The sequence below is a fragment of the Tenrec ecaudatus genome, chromosome 4, assembly GCF_050624435.1.
Source record: "Tenrec ecaudatus isolate mTenEca1 chromosome 4, mTenEca1.hap1, whole genome shotgun sequence".
Classification (NCBI taxonomy): domain Eukaryota; kingdom Metazoa; phylum Chordata; class Mammalia; order Afrosoricida; family Tenrecidae; genus Tenrec; species Tenrec ecaudatus.
Genome location: NC_134533.1, coordinates 117298603 through 117323390, shown reverse-complemented (window position 1 = coordinate 117323390; position 24788 = coordinate 117298603). Strand labels below are relative to the sequence as shown.

Genomic DNA, 24788 nt, shown 5'->3' with positions numbered 1-24788 from the left:
CAAATAGAAATAAGGTTAGCTTGCTGCACTCTTCCTGCTGTAGGATCAGCCTCCCCACTTCCACTTACAGCAGCGGTTCTCAACCTGTGGGTCGCGACCCCTTTGGGGTCAACAACCCTTTGACAGGGGTCCCAAGGCCATCGGAAAACACATAAATATTTCACAATATAGAATGACATATTGTTTTGTGATTAGTTACTATGCTTTAATTATGTTCAATTTGTAACAATGACATTCATCCTGCATATCAGATATTGACATTACAATTCATAACCGTAGCAAACTGACAGTGATGAAGTAGCAATGAGAATAATGTTGTGGTTGGGGTCACCGCCACATGAGGAGCTGCATGAAAGGGTCGCAGTATGAGGAAGGTGGAGAACCGCTGACGTAGGGAGCTGGTCTAGGACAGCGAGTGAGAAAGCGGGGGCTTCGTTTCTATTGGGCCTGGGCTTGAGGGCTTGCATTCCGCCTTGGACTGGCCGTGTGGCTTTGGGCTGCTTAAAGCAGGCCAATGACAGTGCACACTCCAAGCATCCTAATGACTAACGATGCCCTACTTATAAGGTGGCTGGCACGTGCCTGGTACACTGAAAGGTCTCAGGATACCCTTGCGTTGCCTTCTTAATGTGCTGATGGGTTTGGAGGAAGCCCTGTGGGTCAGCTCTCCTGTGTCCTGCAGGTCTGCTATGAACCGGGACTGGCTCCGTGGTACTCAACAACATCACCAACAGCCTTTCTGCCTGGTCTTCTTTGGAGTGAATTTTTATTTCTTTAGAAATAACTCCCTCCATAGACCTTGGAGTTCATATTTTCTTTTTCTCCCCTTCCTTGGTGCATTCCTCCCGCTGGGCAGGAAGTAAAGATCCTTGCAGGGAAACTGCTTGGATGAAAGGGCCAGTGCACCCCTATGTTTGTTCCCTTGGGAGCTTTGCTTGACTCTCTTTTGCAGAAACGACCGCATGTCAGTTAAAACCATGGCTTGTGCCTCTGCAGGCACCGCTGCCTGTCATTTCTTAATTGACTAGGTGGATTATTTGCGTAGCCTATGACTGAAAAGTTAGAAACATCTACCTCGCTGTTGTCCTTGTTCGGGACTCAGGCAGTAAGCATGTGCTAGAGGCAGACTACTTGTATAAATAAATAGGCAGAAGAAAGAACCTGGGAATCAGGAAGGGGGTGGCCAGGTGGGAGTCAAATGGGAGCAGGGATTGAAGCAGAAAAGTCTGGGAGAAAGCGATCTGCTGCCTTGGTCTGATTAACAGGGAGTCCTGTGACTTGTACCATTGCTAGGACTAGCCAGCAAGCCTTAAGACTACAAAGGTGGAAGAGGAGGAGGAGGAGGAGGAGGAGGAGGAGGAGGAGGAGGAGGAAAGAATTGAAGAACATTACTCAATTTTTTTTTTCAGCTAGGAGAACCAGGGACTTCTATGTATGAATGAGAGTTACATAATTTTCCACACTTCCTGTTTATGTTACGCAGAAGTGACCAGATCGTGGTGACCAGAAAGTGGAGGCTTCAAGATTTCTGTAATTTCTTTAGTGTAGGCTTGCTGTGGAGTTGGAATTCATGGAGGAGGAATTCTGGGAAAAGGGGAGGAAAAGGGAATTACAGGGGTTGCCCCTTTGCAACGCGTTCTGTTCAAAACCACCAGCTGTTCCCAGGGAGAAAGATGGGCTTTCTACTCCTGTGAAGAGTGACAGTCTCAGAAACCCACAGAGACAGTTCTACCCTGTCCTGTAGGGTCACGATGAGTCGGCATCAACTCGATGGCAGCGAGTTTGGTTTGGCGACTGGTTAGCTGCCTGGCAGGCACAGTGGTTAAGTGCGCCCCTGCTATCCACAAGGTCAGTGGGCCTCAAAAACCTCTCTAAAGATGCACAGCCTTGCACAGCCCGTGGGGACAGCTGTACTGTTCTACGAGGCCACGATGTTGGAAGGGGCTCAAGAGCAACCGAGTTTTGTTGTTTAGAGAATGTCAATTGCAGTATGAAGATGGAGGAAACCCTCAGCCTCTTCAACTGTGGTTGAATATTCCGAATTCTCTTATCCTTGGGTTCCAGTGAAAGGCCTTTCGGCACTTGGTTACAACGGAGCATCTCTATCATCTCTGGAGGGGCTGTGTGCAGTCTTTGATACTGACATTGGTTTGATGAAGGTCTTTGACTAAACATGGTTTCCTCAGAAGACCTTGGGTGTTTATAGATCATACCTTGGGTTTGACCTCGTTTACCTTTTCTCTTCCCAGAGCTCACGGTCCACGTGGGCGATTCAACTCTGATGGGGTGTGTTTTCCACGGCGCAGAAGAGAAACACGTGACTGAGTTAAACTGGGAGTTTTCGTCAGGAGAGCATGCTAAGGTAAGGAAAAAGACCTATCACTGCACAGGAGAAGAGCCTGGCCATTGAGCCCCAGCCAGTGTGGGCGGAGGAGCATCTCGTTACCAGGTGCTGTGTGGGTGTGGTGGGAACCTGGGCTTGGGAACCACACAGAACTGGTCTTCCTTCTAGCAAGTTCAGCTTCCTCTGAGAAAGGTGTCTGTAAACACAATGCCGCGCTTGGGATCTCAAGGCATTGATGTGAGATAGTATTTGGGATACGTTGCACTTGACTTGAACACGCCACTGAGCATTTTAGTTTCTTTTGCTTCTGTGAGTTTGGTTTTTAGTTTACCCAGGGGCTCGGCATAAGAATGGCTTCTTAGTGATGAAGGGTTATTGTGTTGGCTTTCTTTTACGCCTCATCACCTCGGTATGCAAGGAAAGGCGTTTTCTTCATGCCTAGGGATGTCGAAATGCTGGGATCCTGGAAGCTGAGGGCAGGGGCATTTCATAGAGACGCTGAGAGAGTAAACAAGGTAGTTCAGTGGTCCAGCTCAACCGTGCAATATGAGGTACCTATCAGTCAAGATGTGTTTTATGGTACAGTTCAGGTAATTTGTTATTAATAAAAAATTAGGCGCAACGTTGCTAACACATTCCAGGAAATGCCTATTTTAAAAAGTCATTTACACTTGATTCCTTTGTGTGTAGGTTGGAAAGGGCGGCATCACGATGACATTGGGAATTATACATGGTCCTAGGTCCCCCGGGAGCTTGTCATGCCTGTAAGTGCCATTCATCAGGTGCTCACGGGAGAAACGAGGCTGAAAGTTGACATTTTGAGCTTGTGAATTTGAATTCTAAGGAATGCAAGGTCATGGGCCAGTTCTTTCCAATTATGTTTGTGTCTGTATGTCCATCGTGTTTTCATGAATGCATTCTCAAGAGCGATGGTACACACAGGCATTTATGAACAATTCATTTAGCAAGCATTGGCCGGTTCTGTTTGGTGAACTGTTCTAGTCACTGAGGATTGTTTCAGTAAACGAAATAGACAGAGCCTCTGCCCTAATGGGGACTGATGATAAAGATGAAGGGGCTGACACAGCAAACTAATAAAGAAATAAATACATAATAACAATGGTGGAAGCCAAGGAGAACAGTAAAGCAAGAGCAGGGGGATAGTAATACTAGGTGGTGATCATTTTATGTGGGTGCCAGGTAGGCCTCCCCTAGAAGGCAGCATTTAAGCAGAGGTCTGAGGGTATGTCTTGGGAGAAAAATGTTCTAGGCATCAGGAGCAGTAAGTGCAAAGACCCTGAGGTCAGTTCTCAAACTCTGGCAAGAAGGCTGACGTGAGCGGAGTGAGGTGATCAGTAAGTGGGAAAGTGGTCATGTGGAAGTGGGAGTCAGAGAGGAACAGGAAATGAGGGGCTATGCCAGATCAAATCTGACATCGTCATTTGAGTGGAAATGGGGGCCACTGTAGTTTGTTGATTTAAGTTACACTTCCCAAGTCTCGTCTGACTCATCTGCTACAACTAGATGTCTCAAAACTCACTGCCATTGAGTCATTTCTGATTCCTAGTGACCCTGAAGGACAGGATAGAACTGTGCCTGTGGGTTTCCGAGATTGTAGCCCTTTATGGGCGTAGAAAGCCTCATCTTTCTCTCACGGAGCAGCTGGGGGTTTCCAATGACCCAAGTGATCCAGGAGACTGTGGCAGGAAGCCAGGTGAGAGGTGAGAAGGGGCCAGCCTCAGAATGCACCCTTGGGACAGCTGCTAGGATTTGTGGAGGGATGGGGCGAGGTGTCTGAGGAAGAGAGGCGGTACAGTAAATCCAGCACTTTCCTTTGAGCATCTGCATGGAGGCATTGTTGATCAAAGTGGGATGGACTGGAAAGACCCAGATTGGGGGGGGGAGGTGAAGGGGGGCGGGGACAAGGTCTAGGAGTTCCGTTTTGCACATGTTTCAGGTGGCCAACCCAAACAGTCATTAAAAAATAAAAGTGGCCCCTCGGTGGCCTAGCTGCAGGCAGCAGCGGGGAAGTGGCTGCGGCCCTGCCAGGGGCCCAGGGGCGGGGGCGCCGCGAGCGAAGGGAAGCAGGCGGTCGGACGCCCGGTGGCATCGCCTCCTCCCGCCCGGCCCCGCCTCGACGCCCGTCCGCCCTCCGCGGCTGCTCGCTGGGCTCCGGACCCCCCCGGCGTCGCCCCCCCAAACATGACGCGCGATTTCAAACCCGGAGACCTCATCTTCGCCAAGATGAAAGGCTATCCTCATTGGCCGGCTTGAGTAGATGAAGTTCCTGATGGAGCTGTCAAGCCGCCCACAAACAAACTACCCATTTTCTTTTTTGGAACTCATGAGACTGCGTTTCTAGGCCCAAAAGATATATTTCCTTACTCTGAAAATAAGGAAAAAAATGGCAAGCCAAATAAACGAAAAGGTTTTAATGAAGGTTTATATGAAATAGATAACAACCCAAAAGTGAGATTTTCAAGTCAGCAGGCCTCGACGAAGCAATCTACCACATCTTCTGATGTTGACGCCGAAGGAAAGGAAACTCGTCCAGTTTCCAAGGAGGATTCTGACCGGGAAGAAAAGGGCAGCAAGGAGGATGTGACTAAAGGAATTGACGTGTCTACTCCGAGAGCTGCCAGAAGAGGGGGAAAGAGGAAGGCAGAAAAGCAAGGAGAAAGGGAGGAAAGTGGAGCCGTGTCACCAGCCGGAGCATCCGTCCATCTGAAAGCAAGTCCAAAGAGAGGACGGCCTGCAGCTACAGAAGTCAAGATTCCAAAACCACGAGGCAGACCCAAAATGGTAAAACCGTCTTGCCCTTCAGAGAGTGACATGGGAACCAAAGAAGAGAAAAGTAAGAAAAAAGGGCACGAGGAAAAACAACCTAAAATCAACTGAAAAAGGGAGAAGAGGCCCAAAAGGAAGAAGATAAACCAAGAAAAGAGCCAGACAAAAAAGAAGGGAAGAAAGAAGTAGAATCAAAATGGAAAAATATACCCAAAGCAGGGGTTGCGTCTACGTCTGATTCTGAAGAAGAAGGGGATGATCAAGAAGGGGAAAAGAAGAGAAAAGGTGGACGGAGCTTTCCGACTGCTCCCCGGAGGAACGTGGGGAAAGGGCAGCGTGAGAAGGAAGCTACAGACCGGAAACGCAAGCAGGAGGAGCAAATGGAGACGGAGCAGCAGAATAAAGATGAAGGAAAGAAGCCAGAAGTTAAGAAAGTGGAGAAGAAGCGAGAAACATCAATGGATTCTCGGCTTCAAAGGATACATGCTGAAATTAAAAATTCACTCAAAATTGATCATCTCGACGTGGACAGATGTATTGAGGCCTTGGATGAACTTGCTTCACTTCAGGTCACGATGCAACAAGCTCAGAAACACACAGAGATGATTACAACACTGAAAAAAATACGGCGATTCAAAGTTAGTCAGGTTATCATGGAAAAGTCTACAATGTTGTACAACAAGTTTAAGAATATGTTTTTGGTGGGTGAAGGAGACTCTGTGATCACACAAGTGCTGAATAAATCTCTTGCTGAACAAAAACAGCATGAGGAAGCGAATAAAACCAAAGATCAAGGAAAGAAAGGGCCAAACAAAAAGACAGAAAAGGAGCAAACAGGTCCCAAGACGGTAAACGGAGGCTCGGAGGCACAGGACAGTGGGCAGCCCCAGCACAATGGTGACAGCAGTGAAGAAAGCAAAGACCACCACGAGGCTAGTGCTAAGAAAAATGATTGAGTGGACAGACAGTGCCTGCCGCCCTCTCCATTGAGAAAATAAAACCTCATCCTCCTTGCCACCACCCCCTTCTCTGTCCTCCAGGACGGCTAGCGGAGAGATGCGGAGCGATCTCTGAGCGTCCACACTCGGTAACTAGGTGGGAGCACGTGGAACGCAGGAACCTGAGGCATCTGTAATGGTTTTCATGGGAAATACTTAGACTGCTGAGAAATGAAAGTTTTAAATTTTTATAAGCATAGGTTTTGATGTGAAAAATTTGTTTTGGGAGGACAAAATTCCATTATCTTTGTTTAAATTTAAAACATTATTGCTAATTATACTATTTGTGCAGTATTAACAGCTGTAATAAACAGTGAAAGTGTGGGTGGGAAGGGGGGGGAACCATTTAGAGACCGCTAAGCTGCTTTACCAGACATTAAGGTTGTAGCATATTTTCAATTAGTGTGTGTAAGTTAATGTGTAATTGATAGTAAAGTTACATTTTAAAAGTGAGACCTGTATAATACCTTTCCTCCCCTACCGCCCTAGACTGTAGTTTTTGTGCAGTTTTTACATGTCAGATTTCCCAGATTGTCTCTTCACTACTGTACCTGGGTTCTGTAGAAGTGTGCAGCATCTTATTGGTAACTAAAGTGTTACTTCTATGTAAGTACTCACTCGTTTTATCAAAAGGTCATTTTAATCTTAGTCTACATTGTGCTACACTACCCTGCTTCTTTGTCACAATGTGTGAGCTGTATACCTTTTTGTATGACAACTTGATATCCAACCTAAGTGGAACTGACAGTTTTGTAGCTGGGAATTCAGTGAGATCTCATGACTCTTCCAGCAAAGGGCAAAGTGGGTATATACTGGAATGAATGACTGGCATTATGACTATTAACCACCCTCCCTGTAATCAACCATGTAAGATCCTTTATACGTACTATTAGCTAAAATTGAAAACTAAATGATAAAAGTTTATTTTTGAGGAATGTCTCAATCTTGCTTTTTTAAAGTCACAATCATTAAGGAATTCATTGAAAATAGTTTTTTTTAAATTTGGAAATCAATGCCTAATGCTTATGCAATAAATAAAAATACTATATAAAATGTAACCTATTTGAAAGTATGACTTTAGAAGGTTATTTTTACGTTAATTTCTACATCATGTATGACAGGGATTACAAAGCGTACACACACAGTAGAGTACGCAGATGGCTTGAAGGCAGCTGTCGGTGACTTAGTGCTTTGTATGCTCACGGGGCTGCCAGGTCAAGCTAACGTTAACATTCAGTGTAAGGCTGCATTAACTGAAGGTTGTTCGCGTTCTAATTTGACTATTTGGGTTAGAGGGTTGTTGTTCAACAGCTTGAAAGGCACTTCACATTTTCTAATAAGATCGTGGGGAAATGGGGTAAAGAGTTAGAATGGTAGCTCTGGTTTATAAGCTGCCCCACCGACAGTGGGTGGTAAACACTGTATATTTTAAGCTCATGGCTAGTTGTTTTATCTACAGATGAAAAGTTTGAGCCTTCAATCATTGGATTTTTACATTCGAATAGTCTTATTAACAATGAATCCAGGGCCTGCTGTTTGGTGGAGCTCTGCTATATTACTAGATATATTTGGATTTGGACAGATTTGTTCTAGTTAAGCCATAAATGTCAATGTGTAAACTTGTTTTGATTAAAAATGTTTTTATTAAAAAAAAGTGTACTTTTCTTTTTTTAATTGGGGCCACATAAAAAGTGACTGTCCCTCATTCCCATTTCCCTCCCTCCTCGCTTGAGATTTAGCAGTTGTTCACGATTTTGATGGTACCTTCCTTTGCAGGCTTATCTCTGCATTCACAACGACATGGATGTACACACACGTGTGTACATGATCCTTTCTGATTAGACCTCCACCACCCATACATACACGGCTTTTGAGTCCTGAGATCTCCCCGCCCGAGCCCTCTTTCCCTGAGTCCTCCGTCCTTATAACCTCGTCCTCTGTCTCTCCCGTCTAGAAGGAGACAGTGTTCCACTATCACTCCAAACTCAAGGTACCGGTGGGCTACCCCCAGAACCAGGGCCGCTTCCAGACCCGTGTAAACCTGGTGGGGGACATTTCCCGGAACGATGGCTCCATCATGCTCCAAGGAGTGCAGGAGTCTGATGGAGGGAACTACACCTGCAGAATCCACCTGGGAAGCCTGGAGTTCCAGAAGGCCTTCATGCTGCACGTGCTCCAGAAGGAACCTAGAAGTACGGAGCATCTGGGTGGGGAGGAAGGAGGGACTGCCTGGCTGGTGGGCAAGGTCAGGACTAGAGGGAGCCCGAGAGGTGACAAGGGCACTCACCGTCAGGTGCCCACTCTGTCCTTGAGGGCAAGCGCTTCCTTATGGTGGGACCTCTCAATCCTCATCCTAGTTCTGGGCCAAGGAAAAGGAAGCTGATATTTAGCTGTGCCGATATGTTTCATGGCCAGGGCTGTCTACTGGTTTAAAGACACAGGAGCTCAGAGATGGACCGGAGTTAATCTCCAGAGTAACCTCCCCCACCCCCCACCCCCCAAGGCAAATGCTAGTTGCCCTGTAGTGGGAGGGAAAGTGATGGCAGCTGGTGAGCGACAGCCAGGGATGCAGAGAAGCCAGGAAGGAAGCGGAGCCAGAGCTGGAGGGGTTTTCTGATCCAAGGTTCTATGTTCTGGTAAACTGTGTGACTTAAGGCCAGTGGGGTGCTGGAGAGCAGAGCCAAATGTGTTGCTGGAGAGAGGTTGATGGAGTCAAACCCTAACCCACTTAGCAGCCAGGATGTGGCCTATGAACTTGACTTCTCGCTCAGGCCCCAGGAGTTGGTTGTGGTTGATGGGGTTGTTGGCTGTGGGGGTTGGGGGCAGTGGGGTGTGTGTGAGGATGGACGGTTTCTCAATACCCCGGGGCCAGATTTCAGTCGATTGAGGCTCCCTCTCATTAACCACAAAGGGTTGCATCTGGAGGGGGAAGGAGAACAGATGGATTGGTTAAAGAACTGCCCTCTCTGGGTAGCCTTCATTTTTAGGAAAACCAAACCAACCTTCCTGCCATGCAAAGTAACCCTAGGAGGGTGGGTTAGAGCTGCCTGTGGGCTTGGAAGACTGTAAATCTTTACAGGAGTAGAAAGCTTCTTCTTTCCCTCACATAGTGGCTGGTGGATTCGAACTGCTGACCCTGTTAGCAGGCCGACATACAACCCACAGCTCCACCAGGGCTCCTTCCCGGTCAGAAGTCTTAAGAAAATACAACTGTTAGTGAGGGTTCACTTGACTTCCAAGCCATCCTCAGATCTTCATCTGCCCCCCTTCCGGTCTCTTCCCTGCCATCTCAAGGCAGAAGGAGCCCATTCGGACCTGGGCCCAGGCTACAGGGCACCTCCTCTTCCAGAACCTCCCAACCTGGCTCGCCTAGATCTTTACATTCTCCCTTTCTTCTGGCTTCCACCATCCCCTGTGTGGGCATGCTCCAGCCTTGCTTGGCCCTTGCCCTTGTTGTCTTCCGTGGTATCCCTCGTGTTTCTGAAAAACAAAGGGAGACACAAACAGATCCACTGTATGAAGGCAGAATTCGCAGAGCACCTAACTCACCCATGTGAACGGCACCACTCAACGGTTTTCAGGGTGGGCAGGGTGTGCAGTGATGAGACGCGCTGTCTTGACAGATTCAGACTGCCTGCTACTGACTGTAGTTGCCGGCCGGCTCTCTCATCTTGGTAACGCCTTGGTGCACTGCATTCTGGTGTCTGTGTCTGCCTTTGCCCAGGGCGTCTACTTTCCCGGCTTTGGCCTTCTTTTCCTCAGTAGTACTAGGCCCTTATTCTCTGGCCAATTGCACCTGCGCATTCACAAGTACTTCAACGGCAGCATATCCAAGTCTATACTTGCACCCCACTTCCCAACCCCACTTCTCAGCATCAGTTAGCACCCAACTGGATGCCCTGAAGCTCGACTTGACTCTTTCTGCTGTGACTTCTCACCGAACAGGTGAGCAGATCCTGTCAATCCTGCGGCCGACCTTTGAGTGTGTCTTCCCGCCAGTTCATCATCACCTCCTGAGCTGCCTCTGGACCGGACTATCGGCCTCTAATCCGTCTCTGCTTCCATTCTCAGCCATCCCTGCGCCCCCTTTTTGCTGCTGCTACCAGGACCATCCTTCTAAATCACGGATCTGAACAAATCTGAATTCCTAGCGGTTAAGCCTGGGGCTGCTAACCACGAGGCCAACAGTTCAAAACCACCTGCTTCGGGGGAGAAAGAGGAGGCCGTCTCGGACACCCACAGGGGCAGTTGGACTCTGTCCTGTCGGGGCCCTGGGAGTTGGAATGGACTCAATGGCAGTGAGTTGGGCTGAGTTGCTGGATAGTCTTTCAGTGACGTCACTGATGCTTCTCGAAGCCAAACTCCTGCTTGACGTAATGAGGCTGTTCATGAGCTGGACCCTGTTACCATCCAGCCTCATTTCTCACCATACTCACAAATGTAGTCTGGGCATCACGTCTCCTAGGCTATTTACAGCTCTCCAAAGCCCCATCCTACCAGGTTTCCAGGATTCACTCACCTCTTCCCCTTATTGTCTGCCCGACACACTTGATGTTTCCTTGAAGACTCAGCTTAAACTTAAAACGACTGCTGGCACTATCTCAGAGACTGGCCACTTTTGCTCTGTGCCTCTCCACATGCCATTAGAGACCGTTTTCGCAGCAGCTGTGAGCGGTTGTGGTTTTCTGTTTAGGTGTCTGTCTTCCTCCTTGAGGGTACGAGTGATGCATCACTCGCCGGGTGTCCTCAGAGCCTGGCCCTGTCGCTGGGAGGAGCGTTTGAGTGTTCACACCCTGCATGTGCAGCGGGAGAAGGCTTAAAGAACGAGGTGCAACACCTCCTTAAAGCCTGGCTTGGCCTTGGGCTTCTGAGGGCTGTGGTGTGCATTCTTGTGGAAAACAATTAGCAGCCTCTGTAATGCCTGCCTTTCTAAGTCAGATGAAGCAAATTTAAAAAGAGAATTGTTCTTGTGAAAGGAAACCCACCATAGGTGAGATGTTGTTGGGCTCTGCTCCCACCACCCCAATCCACATCTTAGGGGAAACAAGGGGTCAGGCTTGGGTCCTCCATCTCTGGGGGGCAGTGTCTCCTATGGTGCAGAGTCTGGCCCGGCCTGGCTGGCACTTGGTACTTTGCGTAGGGCTGTTGCCTGGACGACCAAGGCTCTTGGCTCTTGCCTGCAGTACTGAGCCCCTTGCATTGTGGTTCTCCTTTGCCAGGCATGGTGACCCCAGCGGCCCTTCCACCCGATCTCCTGGCCGGTAATCAGCTTGTGGTCATTGTGGGCATTGTCTGCACTACAGTTCTGCTGCTTGCCGTTCTGCTGTTGATCATGAAGAGGACCCGCAGGAACAAGAGGTACTGGCCCGTCCCTGCACGGGAGATGGGCAAGCGGCTGGGGGTACAGAGTTATCGCTCATTTTCACAGAGTTAGGTTTTCTTTTTCTTTTCACGGATAGTTTTGCACTTTGGATTGGTATCTAGCAGGGCCTTTAACGTGTCTACATGTAACAAGTCAGTGATGATCATGCATTGTCCGTGTTGTGTCACCATTTTTGCTATCCCCCAAAGTATTCCACCACCACCCACATACACTCAGTGCCCCTCAAACAAAACCCCCCCTCTGCATCCCTTCCGCCCACTCCTCATGCCCATTAATGACTTCTATTTGCTTATAAGTGAGGCCCTACAGTCTTGGGCCTTTTGCAGCTGGCTCATTTTCTTCAGCATAACTGTCTTCTCGGTTTATCTGCCCGGCTGCACACTGTTACACTGCATACACACCACGTTTTCCTTACTCATTATTCCGTAGATGGACATTCTGTTCGTTCACGAGGGCATGGTTGACTAGAACCATCCGCGGTTGGTCTTGTAGATGCATGTCACCTGTGGGCACCTGGGGCCCTTTGCTTCAGGGGCTGCCAAGCAGCTGTGCCCAGCCACATGTCCCCCTCCTTTGCCTTGGTCTCATACACAGGTGAAGACGACAATCGGAATAGTGGTCTAGCCAGAGGTCAATGACAAAGATGAATCTTTTACAAGAACTGCACTGGTGCCATTCAGTGCCTGAAATACATGTCATCTAGAAGCTCAGGTCTTGAGGGTTGATTGTTGCTGTTGCTTTGGTACTTTTGTTGTACTTTTGTTGTTTTGTACTTTTGGTCTCAGGGAGGTGGAGACTGAGGTTTCCCTGTGTGCTCAGAAAAAAACCCAACAACTAATAAGATAGGCGAGTTTTGAATGGCTCCCTGATTCTAAATGATTTATCATGGAAGTGTGTTTTTAAGGGCCCGACTTTCATCGACATTTCTTTCGGAGCTTCAGAAGGTCCAGATCCCCGACAGTTGTGTTGCAGTCGTTGCTGGCAGGTTGATATCCCTCATTTTAGCAACTACTGAAGAAACACGGCAGGGTAAATGATGTCTTGCCCCTCTTTTATTGTGAGTGAGGTCTAGGTTAACAGAGCAGATTTATATCCAACAATTTATGCACATTCTGTTTCAGCTAATTCATGGCCTTGCCCTCAATGTTACCATCCCCTCTTCTTTCCTAATGCTATGAACTTCCTCCTTGGGTAAATAGTGTCCTATCCAGACCCTAGAAGGTTGATTCTTCTAACTCGGGGGAGTTCAATTCCAGACCTGAAGGGTGATGAAGGGCCATAGTCTTGCCAACCACACCGGTCTCTAGCCAATCACGCAGCCTGGACTCTTTCATGATTTTGAGTTTTGTTCCACACTTTTCTCCCACTTTATCCAGGACCTTCTAATTGGATGCTTTTCGGAGCTGTCAGTCATGGTAGCCAGGCACCACCTAGTACTTTTGGTCCCAGGGAGGTGGAGACTGAGGTTTCCCTATGTGTTTCGATGGGAATAATTGTTTCCATTTCCATCACTCTTCTTCCTCTGGATGGGGAGAAACCAATAGTTGCTACTGAGAAGACTGCTTACCAACTTTGAAGACCCCGGTCGTTACTCATGAAAATAATGTACAACACCGTCTTTGTGGACTATGCCAATTGACTTCAGTATCCCATGAGGTTATGCTTCTGAGCCTCCAGGCCCTCAAGCTTTGGTTATGTCGTAGAATTTTTCCTAATTTAGGACAAATGGTCTCTTGTTGAAATAGTGTCAACAGGCAAGGGCCCCTCGTAGGACCAAGTATAGTTGTGAGTCCTCAATGGGACTGTTGAGTCTTCTCCACCCCCACCCTACCCCCCAAACATGGGGTCAGCAGGAGCACTTGTGCCTGCTAGGACTTCATTCCACTCCCAAGGGCTCTCCTATTTGGTGTTGGACTTGCTTGGTCTCCCCAGGCCCCTTCCTCTGAAGTGCTGGGAGCACTGAGCCCAGAATAGCCAACAGGGGTTTAGAAATGATTTGTGGGAATATGCTTATGCTTACATTGAGCGAGATTTGGAGGGACGATTCTAAAGAGCTAATCACAGCGATATTTGGGGTGGGGAGTTTAGTGGGTACTTGGTTTACATTTCTATGTTACTTGAATTATTTTAAGATATACAACATACAACTTCAAAATCAGAAGACACAGAGAAGACATTTCTGCTTTGGGACAAAAGAAAAACTTTATCATTTCTTTTCCAGCTTTACTCCTGATTTGTATTTCAGCTTCACCTCAGAAAAAAAAGCAGAAAATGCACATTCAGTGGCAAACACAGAGAGCAGATGGTCACGGGTCAAGGGTCAGCGGCTAACCAAGGGCCATGGGGCCAGACCTCCTAGCTTGTGTTTGTGGGGACCATTCAGCTTGGCCTCCTCCTTTGGCTTGCTGAGGTTCTGCTGCCCCCTGCTGGTCCGGCTACTCTCTTTAGCCCTTTTCAGAAATGCTGATAAAGTCCTTTGACCTCTGGGCTGCGACCCTCAGGCTCAGCAGTTCGAAACCACCAGCAGCTCCTTGTGGGAGAGAGTAGGCCTTCTGCTCTAGTGAACAGTTACAGTCTCAGAACCCCCAGGGGGTTGCTATGAGTTGACCACTCTTCTAAGCATCCTGATGATGCAGTGGGCAAAGTATGGAGGCTTCTAACCACAGGGTTGGCAGTTCAAAACCCTCAGTCCCCCTGAGGGGGAAAGAGGAGGTTGTCTGCTCCAATAGGGATTTATACATGGTGGTGGGTTAGGACAGTCTTAAGGCGATGCAATAGACGGAGGAGGGCTTCGCAGGCTCGGCGATGCTCATCTGTACCACATAGATGCCCCCAACCTCACAGCGCTTCTGGGGAGATAAATGACATGGGCTGAGCCTGGCCCCAGGAAGAGACCCCAAACCAAGCTCCCTGCTGTCAATTCAATGCCAACTCAGAGAGACCCAACAGGACAGGGCAGAGCTGCCCCTGCAAGTTTCTGAGGCTGTTCCTTGTCATGAGATTTCTCCCACGGAGCAGTTGGTTTCCATGGCGGATCTTTCCGTGGCAGGCCAACATGTAATCACCAGGCCACCGGGGCCCAGCACAGGTTAATTCCAGTTCCTTTTCCCTGAGCTGCCCTTGTTGATGGTGAGTAGGCCCTCACCGTGAGGCGTGGCTTATGCCACCACTGTCAGAAAGCCCCTTAAAAAATAAAAATGGCAAATCCTCTACACTTAGCCCTCAGTTGAGAAGAGCACTTGGTTCAAATGATTTATACTTCAGCATAGCCGATGGGGATCCAAGTCTTTTCAAAGGGGCGGGTTTTCTGGGGGAGAGCTGGAGACGTACATCCCTGGCAGTAGAGAACAGGACAGGAGGATTGCAGTTTCCTTTTGGGCTGTGGCAGTTGAAAGGGTTTCCAGCTGTCAAGGGGCTTTGCTTCCTCTCAGGGGTCCCCAGTGTTGGCTGAGAGCAGGGACGGGGGAGGGAGAGTTTATAGCAACTGCCCAAGTCAGTAGTGGCTGGAGTCCTGTTTTACTCACCTCTTGGCTTATGGTGAGAATGATATCATTCCAGCTTCAGTACACAGTGTCTCACCTCTTAAAATATCCAGGAAGGGAGTCTAACTTCATGGCCCTGCTCTGTTCAGTCAGTTAAAATGACATCTCCTGTTATAAACAGAAAATTAGTAGCTGCAGAAGCTGGTTTTCGGTCTAAACTATTTCGAGCATGGCTTCTCGTCCTCTACTGGAAAGCATGCACTCTCACGTCCGAGGTGAGCTGGGCAGCACGTGGGCTGTAGGAATAAAGAACAACTGGCACCGTGGTTGCTGCTGGGCTGCTAACTGCGAGGCCACCGGTTTGAAACCACCAACCACCCTATAGGAGAAAGCTGAGACTTTCCACTCCTGTAAAGAGTTACAGTCTCAGAATCCCACCTTGATGGCAGTGAGTTTGGCGTTGGAATTATTGCAGGTGCTGAGTCTCCTGCCTCAAACCGATGTATGTTGGGGAGGTAGTAGGGTGGACATAGGGGGCAGGGTCCCTGGTTGGCACCTTTGAATGTGTAACACTGGATAGTTAATCTACCTGTTTTTCATGCCTTGCAGTTCCGTGACACCTACAAGCCTGGTCAAAAACTTGGATGCCACCAGGAAAGTGAATCCAGAGGTAAGACAGGTGCCTGTGAGGATTCAGGTGCAGGGAGAAATGAGGTCAAGGGAATATGTTTACCCCTTTATGGCCCGTGTCTTACTCATCGTGATGGCTCCATAGGCCCGTGCCGGACACAGAGGGGCCACTCTTGATCATTGAAATAAGAGCCTCCAGGCGTGAGCTGGGGTGTGCTGGGGTGGGGAGCACCAAGCCAGGCCAGGGCAGTGGACTCCAACAGTGGGCAGAGGATCCAGAGCACTGAACTTGGAGTTAGGAAGCCTGGGCTCAAGCCCAGCACTGCCACCTCCCTGGGCGTCAGTAGAAGGGGGACAAGGCCAAACATCTCTGCCTGGCTATATCAAATTTTCTTGGAAGGCTCAGATAAAATGATATGGAACTGCTATGAGGCTCTGTGTCATCAGAGGGAGAATCACTGCGTTATGCTCGGGAGTCAGTGGTCAAGATGAAACAATCAGGGAGTTCATTAGCTTCTTAGAGTCGCTCGAACAAAATACTACAAAGTAGGTGGCAGTAAAGGATTAGAAGAACATTTTCTCGCATTTCTGGACACTGGGAGCCCAAATGTACGTGTCATGCAGGCACCCCCGCCCCCCTCGAGGGCTCTAGGAGAAGAACCTTTGTGCTCTCTCCTGGCTTCTGGTGGCCCCCCGGCATTCCTCGCTTGGAGGCGTAACTTCACATAGCCATCCTTCCTGTCCCTCTGCAGTTCTCCTTTTTAAAAGAAGGACGAGATGGAGCAGTATTTTGTTCTGCCGTCCACAGGGTCCCTAACAACAACACCGCTTGGTGGGATTAGGACCCATCTTATTCCACGGGGGACCTCACGTTAACTTACCTGGTAACATCCTCAAAGACCCAATACCCACACAAGGTCACATCGTGAGCTATCAGAGGCTAGGACCTCGTCCTACCTTGGGGAAGAGGATACAATTCCACCTGTAACAGGCACTTTGGGACAGGAAGAACCGAAAGGACTCCCCTCCCTACGAATGCGTGATGGGGCTAGAGGTAAGTGCCGCTGCGACAGGAGCTAACCAGCCCAGCTGCTGCTAGAGACATGGGCGGTTTGAATCCACCCAGAGCCTCCTTGGAAGACAAGCCTGGAGCCCCTCCTTTGGGAAACCAGCCACTGGAGACCGGGAAGGAGCACCGCTCTACCCTGATGCACACAGGCAGCCAGGTGTCAGGGTCAACTTGACAGGAACTAGTGTTTGCAGATTGAGACAATGGATCCGTCTCCTTGGAATACTATTGATCATCTTTCTCTAAACGTCTCTTTAAATAGCAGCCTTTCCGTCTTGAAGGAGCAGGGGGGTTAAGCTGTGGGCTGTTATTCACAATGTCAGCAGTTTAAACCCACTAGCTGCTCTCTAGGAGAGAGGCAGGGCTGTCTGCTCCTGTGAAGATTTCTAAGACAAACAAACAAACTAACAAACCCCAACCGAGCTCACTGCCATCGAGTCGATGCCAACCCAGAGTGACTGCAGCAGCCTTGGAATGGAGCAGCTGTCCTCTACCCAGTAGGGTTGCTATGGCAATGGGTTTGGTTTCCATCTTTTGGGCTATGTCCAATCAGTAGGATTTTCTCCCAAGATGACCTCCAGAAGACCAAGGCTTTATCACTGGGTGACATCACTCCCCTAAACAGTGACAGCAATGTGAACCACAAAGTGCCATCGGCCTCCCACAAGTGAGGGCCCTCCAGGATCACTGTCACTCGTACAGAGGGCTGATGCCAATTAGCAGCTGGAGAATGCCACTCTGCCTGCATTCAAGGCAAAGGCCTCACCACAGAATACCAATCATTGCTTGTCCTCTCCCCAGCCCTTGGCATAGTGGGTTCTATGTTGGTTACTGTTAACCCCAAGGTCAGCAGTTCAAGACCAGCAGTCGCTCTGTAGGAGAAAGAGGAAGCTTTCTCCTCTGGTAGAGTTGTGGCCTTGAAGACAGGGGCAGCTCTACCTGTCCTGCAGGGCTGATAGGAGTCAGTATTGCCTGATGGCAGCGTTAGACATTAACTCCTGATCTACCTTTGTCTCTGCGTTTGCCTCTCCTAGATACTTCACGTAAGTAGGATCATATGACATTTTCCCTTTGGCGCCTGACTGGTTTCATTTAATGTAATATTCTCAAGGCTCGTCTATGAGTGTGTTGTGGCATGCACCAGAGCACATTCTGTCGATCTGTTCACCTGTTGATGGACACGTGGGCTATCCCCACCTTTTGACTATCGTAAACAGTGGTGCAATGAACATTGCTGGATATGCATGTTTGCCTTTGAGGCGAGGAAGTTGGTTCGTAAGATGGTGCTCTTTCTTGGTCAGAGAGACTGAAAGACAACTGGTCCTAAGCAGTCATTAGAGAGGAGAAGTCACTCTCGCTCCCAATAACTCTCTCACCCAACGGGTGCTGGAAGTCAGTGCCCTGGAGTATTGAGCTTTTTTTCTGACCTGTACGGTTTTCAGAAATGGTTTGCCTTTTCTCTCTCTCTCTAGAAACATGTTTACTTCTCAATAAGGCCGCAGGAGGTGCCTGAGGAAGAAGAGTCGGCTGGAAACCCCGAGGCTACTTACATGACCATGGTGAGGACGGCTCTGGGTCCCAGCTGAGCTGGGTGTCCAGGGGAGAGAGGCGGGGTGGGAAGGATGTGGCCAACCCTTGGACTGTCCACTTGGTTGGGCTACCCGGGGGAGCCGTTTCCTGGGTCAAAGGCTTTTTCCTACCTAACAAGAGTATGTCCAAGAAACATTAGTCTGATGGACAGAAGAATAATGCTAACTTACCTTCACCCATAGTCTGGGGCTTCAGGGCCACTGACAGAGATGGACAAAAGGGCAGCGTCCTCTGGGCTGGGGAGTGAGTCTTTGCTTTGTCAGGACCGGTGATTCGGACTCAAGACAGCCCTGTGCGCATGTCAGTAGGGTTTGAATGGCTGGGCTTTTCTGAAATAGTCCCAATGGGCCTTGGGGAAGATTCAAACCTGTAAGCTTTCCATTAGCAGCTGAGCACCCTGACTGAGTGTCCCACCTGGGGACTTCTGAGTGCGAACCAGACTCCACTCGTGTGCCTCCTTCAACAGAACCCAGATTTTCCTACCAGGTCACGACCCCTCATTACACACAACCTACCAATGAGAGCACATGACACGCTTCGAACAAGCGTTTTCTTGCAAGGAATTCTTGCCTTCCTATCAAAATGTTCAAGTGGGATCTCTCCGAACGTTAAAAAACAGTTAACGCCGGGGCTTTTTGTACCTTGACCTCGTCTTATAACTGTGAGGCAGACTGCATGCTGAGTTTCATGTCAATTCGGTGTCTGGCTCACATTCTCTCATCGCTCACACTTGGGTAGCTCCCCAGGGCCCCCTGCAGTGGAGTGAGTAGGGGAGGGACAAAGGAGCTAGCTAGCCATCAAAGCAATGCTGCTTGTGACCCAATGGGAGGCGCCCAGTTCATGAGGGAGCCACGCTCTGCGAGAGGCAGGGACTGCCAGAACAGGACACGTGACTCCCAGCTGATGTAGCAAGGACAGGTTCTGCCAGGAAAGGGTGAGACCCGTGACCTGGACTGGTTCCACTAAGTGGAACATTAGCTCCCCTCTAAGGTCCCCATTGGATATAGTGATTCACCCTACATCTTTGCTCCATTATAGCCATGGATGCTACAGTAACTGCCAGCCTTCATCCGGGAACTCAGAGGAGTGCTGATCCCGCTGCTCTGGCACCTGCTCCGTGTTTTACCCAGCTGGGTGACACCCTTTGCAGACAGCCTCTGAGTGAGAGATGGCACCGTAGTGACTTTAAAGCCCAGGGTCAGTGCTCAACCCAAACCAAGCCCACTGCTGTCCGGTCCCTTCTGACACAGTGACCCCATGAGGGCCGGAGGAGAGCCGTGCCCCTCTCCACAGGGTGTTCAATGCTATCCTCTTCTGGGAAGGCATCTGGGGGGTGCCCATGGTTACTGACCCACACAGTGCACCGCAGAAAAAATGCCTGGCCATCTGCTTCCAGGATGGTTACAGTCAAGAACCCCTGCGGAGCAATTCTACTGTGTAACACATGGGTGGCCAGGAGCAGGAATGGACTCAACAGCAACCAGCTCACGTTATGGAAGCAGGTTGCCAGGCCTTGCTTCCATGGCATGGGCGGGTGGACCTGAGCCACCAACCTTTCAGTTGGCACCTTTTACATCACACGTGCTTGCGTGTGAACTTTGGAGAACAACATCTCCAAGTGGGATGAGAGAACAGGGCCACAGATGCGAAGGCTTTCCTGGGCTGGTTGAGCTATTTTACAACACGATGCGCCCAGATAAACAAGCTGGTGGGAGAAGTCTGGCCCGCAGGTGGCTAGCTTGGAAGATCCCTTTGATTTTATTGTCCAGTTGATTAATTTTACTTGAATGTAGGGGTGCCTTGCCCTTTCTGAGTCTGCATAGCACAGTGTGTACGCTCATAAACTTTGGCGTTGGCCGACCTGGGTCTAATCCTGTCTCCGACTTTGCAGCTAGATGAGGACAGGCAACGTAGCTTTTTGAACCGTCGTTCCGTCATCCTTAGAATGGGAATAATAAGATGGGCGTCTCAGAGGGTGAGGATCACTGGAGAGCTCTCAAAACCAAGCTCACTGCCATCATGGCGATGCAACTCCTAGCGACCCCATGGGACAGGCAGGACCGCCCCTGTGGGTTCCTGAGACAGTAACTCTTGATGGGAGTAGAAAGCCTCATCTTTCTCTCACTGCTGTTTCTGAACCGCTGACCTCGTGGTTAGCTGCCCAATGAGTACCTACTTCACCCACCTCCCAGAGGGTAAGGGCCCCTGGGGGTAAGGCATGCGAAACCCAGTGAAACTCAGTCCTGGGTAGGCACAGCGGGAAAGCTCTGGAAGGACTGCTGCTGCTTTTGTAGCTGCTATCGAGTTAGCCCCCACGGAGGGGGACCCCATGCACAGTGCAGTGGGACTGTCGGGACCCCTGGGGTTTTCCCTGGCTGGTTTTCAGTCTAGTCTGTCTCAGTCTGGAAGCTCCGCTGACACCTGCCCAGCCCCGCAGCAACACAGACACATCCGCTGACAGAGGGATGCTGGTGGATGCATGCGGTGCCATGACTGGGAATTGAACCTGGGCCTCCCGCATGGAAGGCCAGAATTCTGCCACTAGACCATCACTGCCTTCTCAGTAAACGGTACCTGCTATCTCTTCAGGAAATGCTTCTTACAAGTGCCCTTTGTTTCTTCCTCCCCGTCCCCCCAGCATCCAGTTTGGCCTACACAGAACAACCCACTGGAGAAAAAGCCCGGGGGAGAAACACCAAAAACACCGCACGTGTTTTGAGAAGAAAGAACTCATCTATGTTTCCAAGAGGCGATCCACTCTGTGTGTCCTGTGCTGCAGTGTGCTCCTGCTGAATCCCCAGCTCTCCCGCTGCCATTGTCCTCCTGCCTCACTGCGTGGTGAAGGACCAAGCATGGACGGCTTGCATCCTGGCAGAATGGAACCCTGGCAGAACGACTGGGCAGATTTGGAGGCACTGGCTTTACTGAAGGGAGGATGGCACATGGACTCGGAAGCTCTTGGGGGGCAGTGACTTCAAGTCTGTAGTCACGGGAGACCCTTCCTGTAGACGGTACCCTTTGTGGATAAGCTATTGGGAGGAACAAAGAGGGAAAAACCAACTCCAATGAGTCTTTTGTTAGGTTATGCCTAAATAAATGTGTTTGTGCAAACTATCTCTTTTCCTGCCTTGGCTGGGAGACAGGTAGACGCATGATGAGGGATTTATAGTGAGGAGCCCAAGGAACAATGGGAGGTCTTCAAAACACATCACTCTATGGCTTAAGCCATTGGGTATTGGTTTTGGTTTTGGGAGTGGAAATTTGTGGGGGGGGGGGATGAATGGATTACAAGAGGGGTAGGAACCCAGTTCTAGGAATTAACTCCGCAGTTCTTCCTTCTGACTGGGCAACTTGTGCTCTTCTGCTGTGTCTCACTAGAGACCTCCTAGCTGGAATTCTTAGGTGAAGCTTAGGCAGCTGTCTTTTTAAATCTCTTTTGTTAAAAAAGGGACTCCCCCTTATGGGCTGGCCGGCGTGAAGGACCATTGATTTAACTCTGGTTGTGAAGTCTGAGGTCCTGAGACTTTTTAGTGACTGTTGTAAGAGTTGATAAGGTTGGCCTGTAACATCTTCTGGTGTAGAATTTTTTGTTTCCCCCTAGCCTCCAGGGATCTGCTTGAGCTCAGCTCAGGTCTCCTCAATGTCCCCAGGAACCTCACTTGTTCTCTGACTCCCCGCCCGCTCACTTACACAGTCAAGGCGTGGGAGAAGAGGAAGGCTTTCTGGTTCCTCAGTTTTAAACCCAATCAAGTGGGGCTGCATTTGCACAAAAAAAAAACACCAAAAACCACCTCTCTGTTTTGTGTTCCTACGTGTTCTTTATCCTGCTGTTGTTGAGATTGAGCACGCAAACCACGCCTCCATGGGAGTTTCTGCGTGTGCTGCTTCCGACACGGGTTCCATTCTTCAAGTTGTGCGGCGGCTCTGACATTCCGTTTCTGAGTTGTCGCTCCCTCGTCAAGGTGAACATACTAAGGTTCCTATCAAATCTTCCAAGTTGCTGTGGTCAGTTCCATCCCATCTAGATGGTTCTTCGAGGGTGCATTTTTGACCTTCTCATAACACACCTAGAACTCCTTTCTTTCCTTTTTATCACCTCTCGGTGGATTTCCACGTGGAGACCTGTCGGCCCTTTATTCTCATTCCATTGTGGCGGAGGCATTCAGTGGTGCATTTTACCAGGCAGCCCTCCACAAGGAGTTTGCCAAAAGCCCCGAGGGCAAGCATGCTCTTGTCCAAGATGAAGCAGAGAGGAGACACACGTTGGCTTAGGAGTAGGATGGTGAGCCAGAAAGTATTGCCACTGAGGTTCCAGGTCATGCACACATGTGTTTATTCCCAAACCGTGTTGAGGCATGTCTTTGAAATCAGTGGCTGGCGACAGACAAGTTCTCTTATCTTAGTGTGTTAGTCTGGGTAGATTAGAGAAACAAATTCATAGACACTCATATGTATATAAGAAAGAGATTTATATATAAGAACAATTTAATATTGAGAAACTGTCACAACCCAGTCCAGATCTAGCCCATAAGTTCAATATTAGCCCATATGTCCAATACCAATCTATAAAGTCCTCTGCAGACTCACGAAACACATGCAATGCTGAATGCAGGGAGGTCGCAGGCCAGTGCGTTAGAAGTCTTGTTGATCCAGTGGCACTGCAAGCATCTCAGCGCTGACAGAGGTCTCTACGTGGCTTCTCTGGCTCCAGAGGTCTGGTTGCACCAGGGTAGGTCCATATGGCTTCTCTAGCTCAGGGCTTAGGGCCATGAGTCTTGTCAGTAGTGAGTGTCCAAGGGAGTGAGCAGAAAGAGAGTCTCTTTGGTCTCCAAGGAGGAATTCCAGGAACTCCCAGGAGAAGGCCATGCCCACACAGAGACCTCATTGGCTGTGGCCCTATTGACAGACTAGACTCCACCCCTTCACTCTTAATCCTCTCAAGTCCCGAATTGACACCAGATTATATAACTCCCACACTGGGTCTCATTTAGGGTGTTTTCGAAAAAAGGTCCAATCAAAATTGGCTCTCAGGGATCTGAAGGACCTGCTAAATTCAAGGCATGTTGGTTACTTCAGAAAGTTGACTTTTTTTTTTTTTTAATTCTGAAGAAGTAATCTTGATGGATTTCCTTGGAGAAAGGACAATCATGAGGCTTTCTTGGGAAGAAGAAATGTTAAGATTAGAAATGGTATTGGTGAGAAAAAGAGCAGAAAAGTTGCACTGAGGAATTCTTTCTTCCCCCACTAGCACAACACATCTCCTCCTTTTGCAAGGGTTGCAAGGGCTGCTGTAGGAGAATTTCCCTGGGAAATCCGGCCTCTTCCATGCTCCAGCCCTGAGCTTGCTCTCTAGACTTCGTCTTGTTCTCCAAACTCAAAGGACATCGAAAGGGAATGGGATTCGAGTGCCACAAGGAAGTCAAACTGCCGTTTGGTTGTATTATCAATCGAAGAGAGCAGACTTCTCTGAGGGAAGGGTGAGAGAAGTAGAAATGCCATCTTTGGGTGAAGGGTAGACTGAGAAACGGCAGATTCACATTTTGATATTTTTGTTTAATTAAGGTTTTGGTGATCTTGTGGTAATACTTTTCATATTTGCCCGAGCAGTAAGGGGATGTGTGTGTGTGTGTGTGTGTGTGTGTGTGTGTGTGTGTGTGCTTGAATTCATGGGAAGGAGGTGGTTTAGCCTCTGGACTATTAAGTAGCATTCTCTCCTGGGTCCAGGGGCCCCTTCCATTTCCTCAGATCTGTCTTACAGGAGGATGACCTCCAGGGTACAGACACAGATGGCTTTGACATCTGGTGGCTTAAAAATTCACAGTGGTGTTTTTGAACTGAGAGAATCATCAGGGAAAATCTGCAGGAAGGCCACTTATCCACATGCCTCAGCAGAGGGGCTTTTGCTGGGGGCAGGGAAGTCTTCCAGCCAACTCAGTGCCATTGAACTAATTCTGGCTCAGGTGGGGTCCCTATTGGGGGCAGTACAGGCACGCCTATACTCTGGGGAGTCTGATGTGTCCATATTTGACTTGCAGTTGGACTTGGACTTCCACTCTACGTTTAGTAGCTGTGACTGAGGGAAATGGAGAAGAAGCTCACCTCTCCACATGGTCCTCACAACCCTTCCTCATGTAGACAGCCGCCTCAGGGTCAAGGTGGAAGGTGGACTTCCACAGACAGCAAATGCTCATTTGGCCCCAAACCCAAACCCAGCTTTCAGGAAACCTTGCAAAGGACCTGCATGCTTCTTCATACCCTTCCTTGGGTCAAGCCCAAACCCAACCAACTGTGGTGAGTTGAGTCAGACTCCCAGTGACTCCATGGGTGTTTGCGTAGACCTGTGCACACAGGGAATTCAGTGACGGTGATCTTTCAGAAGAAGAATCTCAGACCTTTCGCCTGTGGTGCCTCTGGGTGGAATGCAACCCTTCCACCTTTTGATTAGCGGCCAGCCGCATGCTTAACCAGCCCCGCCATCCAGGGATTCTCACCTTGTGTTAGTCTG

The 24788-nt window shown here is 49.2% G+C and overlaps 1 protein-coding gene and 1 pseudogene across 1 annotated transcript in view; both read left to right on the top strand.

The window, feature by feature from the left end:
- Positions 1-21002, top strand: part of JAML (junction adhesion molecule like) — a 40190-nt gene extending 19188 nt beyond the window's left edge. The window contains exons 4-9 of the mRNA XM_075547833.1: positions 2250-2362; positions 8084-8321; positions 11349-11487; positions 15604-15664; positions 18166-18252; positions 20922-21002. Of these exons, the coding sequence (XP_075403948.1) occupies positions 2250-2362; positions 8084-8321; positions 11349-11487; positions 15604-15664; positions 18166-18252; positions 20922-21002 (719 nt within the window). The remainder of the gene's footprint in view (positions 1-2249; positions 2363-8083; positions 8322-11348; positions 11488-15603; positions 15665-18165; positions 18253-20921) is intronic.
- Positions 4465-6372, top strand: LOC142445113 (PC4 and SFRS1-interacting protein pseudogene; annotated as a pseudogene).
- Positions 21003-24788: the final 3786 nt, after the last annotated feature.